This window comes from Fonticula alba (genome assembly GCF_000388065.1).
Source record: "Fonticula alba strain ATCC 38817 unplaced genomic scaffold supercont2.11, whole genome shotgun sequence".
Taxonomy (NCBI): domain Eukaryota; order Rotosphaerida; family Fonticulaceae; genus Fonticula; species Fonticula alba.
Genome location: NW_009242981.1, coordinates 453160 through 457048, shown reverse-complemented (window position 1 = coordinate 457048; position 3889 = coordinate 453160). Strand labels below are relative to the sequence as shown.

The window sequence follows — 3889 nt, the reverse complement described above, 5'->3', positions numbered from 1 at the left end:
CCCCCCCCCCCCCAGTGTGCTCACCTGCCGGGCTCTTTCCCCCTCGTCCCTGGGCTCCCTGCCCGCGGCGGGCCGTGCCCTTCCAGCAAGGGGCGACTTCCCCGGCATCCTGGCCCTGCTGTGGCATCGGTCGGCCGAGTGGGATGCCGGCCGGGTGGCCGGGTTTCTGCGGCGCTGCGCCGCGCAGTGGCCGGCGCCGCCGGTGCCCAGCGCCACGGTCGAGACCGGCGACGAGACCCCCGGCGGCCGGGTGGCCCCGTCGCAGCCGGCCGGGCTCGGCCTCCCGCTGGACGCGTGCATCCAATTTTTGGCGCGCGTGGGCGAGTGCCAGGACCCCGGGCCGGACTGTGTGTGCCGGGCCCCGGGCCCGAGATCCAATCCCCCGCCGGCCCCCTGCCCCGTGGCGTGGATCCTGCGCATGGCGAGCGCCGGCGACACTGGGCCCCAGGCGCTGCCGACGGCCGGCATGGCCCGGGCCCTGCAGCTTTGGCTGGCCGAATATCTGACCGGGCCGCATTCGGCCATCGCCGGGGACGCTGCACGGTGCGTCGCGGCCCCGCCCGGCAGGGCGCGGCTCAAGTGGCCCCCTCCCCCTCCTTTGCTTCTCCCCCCCCCTTTGGCCCCCGGACCCCCGGGCCCGTACTGACCGTCCTCCTCTCCGCGCGGGGTGGCAAAAAAAAAACAAAAACATAACACTCCCTGCCCCCCTGGGCGTCGTGGCGCAGCGCCGGGCTCCGGCTGCTGGTGGCCGTGCTGGACCTGGACGAAGCGCCCGTCTCCGGGGGCACCCGCGAGCCTGGGTCCCGGGCCGGACTGACCGGCCGGCTCCGGGCCCTGGTGGCCGAGTGGCTGGTGTGCGTGGCCCTGGCGGTCGAGGGGCCGGAGCACGCGGGCGACCCGGGCAGCCGGTGCTGCCCCCTGGGCTCGCCGCTGCGGATGGCCTCCTCGGGCCCGGCCTGCTGGCGGGCCTTCCGGTGTTTGGAGCTGGTGAACAGCCTCCAAGACCGGGTGCCGGCCGGGGTCCTGCCCGGGGGGGCAGAGGCCGAGGCGGCGCTGAGCGCCTGGCTGCCGGGGCAGGCCCCCGGACGCCGGTCAGCCGGCGCGGCCGCCGGCCCCGGCCACCACCCGCGCGGGCACTTCCGCGACCCGCAGCGCGCGGCGGCCACGCTGGCCCTCGGGTGCACGCTGCACGCCCTGCGGTGCCTGTACATGCAGTGCATCCTGTCGGTCGGGTCCTCCGGACACCGGTTCCGCCATGGGTATGCCCTGCGGCCGGACCGGCTGGGCCCGGTGCTGGGCACCCGGCAGCACCCGCTCCCGGCCCCGGGGAACCCGCTGACCGGCGACCCGGGCCAGCCGCGCATCAAGGACTATGCCCGGGGCCTGGCCGCCGGCCGGGACCAGCTGCTGGGATTCCTGGTGACGCGCCTGGCGGCGCACTATTCCGCGGCCGATCCCCTTCCCGGCTTGCAGGCGGTCGTCGGCGAGGGGCTCGCCGGGGGCGCGGGCTGCTCGGCCATGGCCGGCCCCTCTGCCCGGTCGCTGGCCGGGCCGCCGGGGCTGCTGCTGGCCCAGGTGGCCATGCTGGCCGCCGGGCAGCCGGCCGTCGCCGTGCTCAAGCTGATCCTCGAGCCACTCCGGGGGATCAGCCCCCCGGCCGCGGTGGGGCCCGACCACTCGGCCCCCCGAGGCCATGCGCCACACGCGGCCGGGTGGTCGCCGGCGGCCCCGGGCCCGGATGACCCGCGGCCGCACTCGCCGATCCCCCTGCCGGCCTTGTCGCAATCGGCCCTGCTGGCGGCGGTGGACGTGTGTTCGGTGCTGCTGGTGACCCGGCCGCGCCCGGGCGTGCTGGGCCCCGGCCCCGGGGCCCCGGGGCATCTCAGTCCGGAGCAGGCTCTGGTTCTGGAAACCGCCGGGCGCCTGTGCCTGCTGCTGGCCGCCGGGCCCCGGGATCGCGGGGCCGCCAGCACCGCCGGGCCCCTGGCCGACATGGTGGCCCACCTGCCGGTCCTGCCGCTCCCGGCGGCCCTGCTCCATGCGCCGGCGGCCCTGCGCCTGGCGGTGCTCCTGTCCCTCGGCCGGGCCCGGCGCCTGGCGCTGCCACTGCGCGGCCCGGCGCACACCACCCTGGCCATCCTCCGGCGAGATGTGGCCCTGCCGCTCTGGCGCTCGCTCAATGTCAGCCTGACACCGGGCCCGGGGTGGCCGCTTCCCGGGGACCCGCTGGCCTGGGTGGCCCGGCCGACGACCAACGGCCAGCCAGCAGGCCCCCCTGGCCCGGGCACTGGCGGCGGCGGCGGCGGCGGCGGCGGCGGCGGCGGCGGTGGGGCACCCTCCCCGGGGGGGACCCTCGGTCGTAGCCGCCCGGCCCTGGAGGACGGCTCGCCCGTCAAGCGCCGGCGCCCGGGTGCATTCCTCCCCGTGGCCCGGCCGAGGCCGCTGGAGTAGCGTCGGCCGGCCGGCCGGCACGGCCTCCGATGCAGGCCGAGGCCCCGCCATTATCTGCCCCGCACCCCCCACTCGGCATCCTTGCTCCTGTACAAACTCCATAGAAGAACTCCCTGATGCTGCGCTGCTGTTGGATCTCCCCTGTGGGGGAAGGGGATGTATTGTGACATGGCCCGACCAGTTCTAGGTGCACACGCGCCCAAGGCCGTGGAGGGGAAGAGGGGGGAGGGGGGGGGGGGGAGGAGAAACCCCAGCGGATCGGTAATGCCACACACGCCGGCGGCTCCCTCGTCAGGTGGAAAACCACGGGTGCGCCAGGGCCTGCCGGGCAGTGAGGCGCTTCTTCGGGTCGCGGTTCAGCAAGCCCAGCACCAGGTTCTTGGCCTGGTCGGAGATGGTATCCCAGTAGGGCTGGTGGAAGACGATCTCCGACGTACGGATCTGGTCATTCAGCCGCAGCTGGTTCGGGCCCGGCTGCGGGTGGAAGGGCGGATAGCCAACCAGGCTGTTGTGCCCCGCACACACACAGAGAGAGAGAGAGAGAGAGAGAGAGAGAGACCGCGGCGAGCAGGCCGCCGGCGGGGAGGACCAACACTGGTCAGTGTCCGGCACGGCCGGGCGACGCAAAAGACCAACAGGAGGGAGCAGGACGTACAGGATGTAGAGCGTCACACCGAGGGACCACATGTCCACGGCAGCGCTGTACCCACCGCCGAGCATGATGCCATCGTCAGAGTTGAGCGTCCGGATGACCTTGTCCCGGTCGTCCTGCCGGACACGCCCGGTCTGAATGTTGAAGTTGATGCCATTCATCAGCCGGCGCCCGTGCTCCAGCACATCCGGCGCCAGGTACAGCGGCGTGCCGCAAATGGAAGTCATCAGCTGCTGGTACTCGCGGCTGATGTCGGCCGTCTCGGTGGCGGCCGGGGCCCCGCCGGGCGCCATCTCCGGCGCCTCGGACCCCGACAGGCCCTGCAGGGCCTCCATCTCGCCGAGCTCGCGCGCCAGGCCGAAGTCACTGATCCACACCAGCTGCTGCGGGCGCCCGGTGCGTGGGTCGATGATGGCCTTCTCCCAGCCAGGAGTCGCGTCGAAGTCCGGCTTCAGCAGGAGAATGTTCTCCGGCTTGAGGTCCCGGTGGACGATCGACTGGCTGTGGAGGTACTGTGTGCATGTGGGTGTGGGTGTGGGTGTGGGAGGGAGGAGGGAGGAGGGAGGAGGGGGAGTGGATGTGGATGTGGATGTGGATGTGGATGTGGATGTGGATGTGGATGTGGATGTGGATGTGGATGTGGATGTGGATGTGTGGATGTACATGTACGCATGTGCGCATGCGCGTGTATGTATGCATGCATATGTGCGCATGCGCGTGCAGGTGCAAGCATGTCCATAGACGTAAGTACGCGCGTGTACATGGAAAGGCACGAACGGGCGTGGC

The 3889-nt window shown here is 73.1% G+C and overlaps 2 protein-coding genes across 2 annotated transcripts in view; one reads left to right on the top strand and one right to left on the bottom strand.

The window, feature by feature from the left end:
• H696_05502 (hypothetical protein) overlaps positions 1 to 2451 on the top strand; it is a gene marked incomplete at both ends in the record, with an annotated part of 3675 nt that extends 1224 nt beyond the window's left edge. Inside the window, 2 exons of the mRNA XM_009499326.1 lie at positions 87 to 543; positions 726 to 2451. Of these exons, the coding sequence (XP_009497601.1) occupies positions 87 to 543; positions 726 to 2451 (2183 nt within the window). The remainder of the gene's footprint in view (positions 1 to 86; positions 544 to 725) is intronic.
• Positions 2452 to 2676: 225 nt separating this feature from the next.
• On the bottom strand, positions 2677 to 3647 carry H696_05501 (hypothetical protein). Its single transcript, XM_009499325.1, has 2 exons — positions 3107 to 3647; positions 2677 to 2956 (listed from the first exon to the last, which is right to left on the bottom strand). Exons 1-2 carry the CDS (start codon positions 3436 to 3438, stop codon positions 2743 to 2745), a joined length of 546 nt encoding a protein of 181 aa, XP_009497600.1. The 5' UTR covers positions 3439 to 3647; the 3' UTR covers positions 2677 to 2742.
• Between the last annotated feature and the right edge of the window lie 242 nt (positions 3648 to 3889).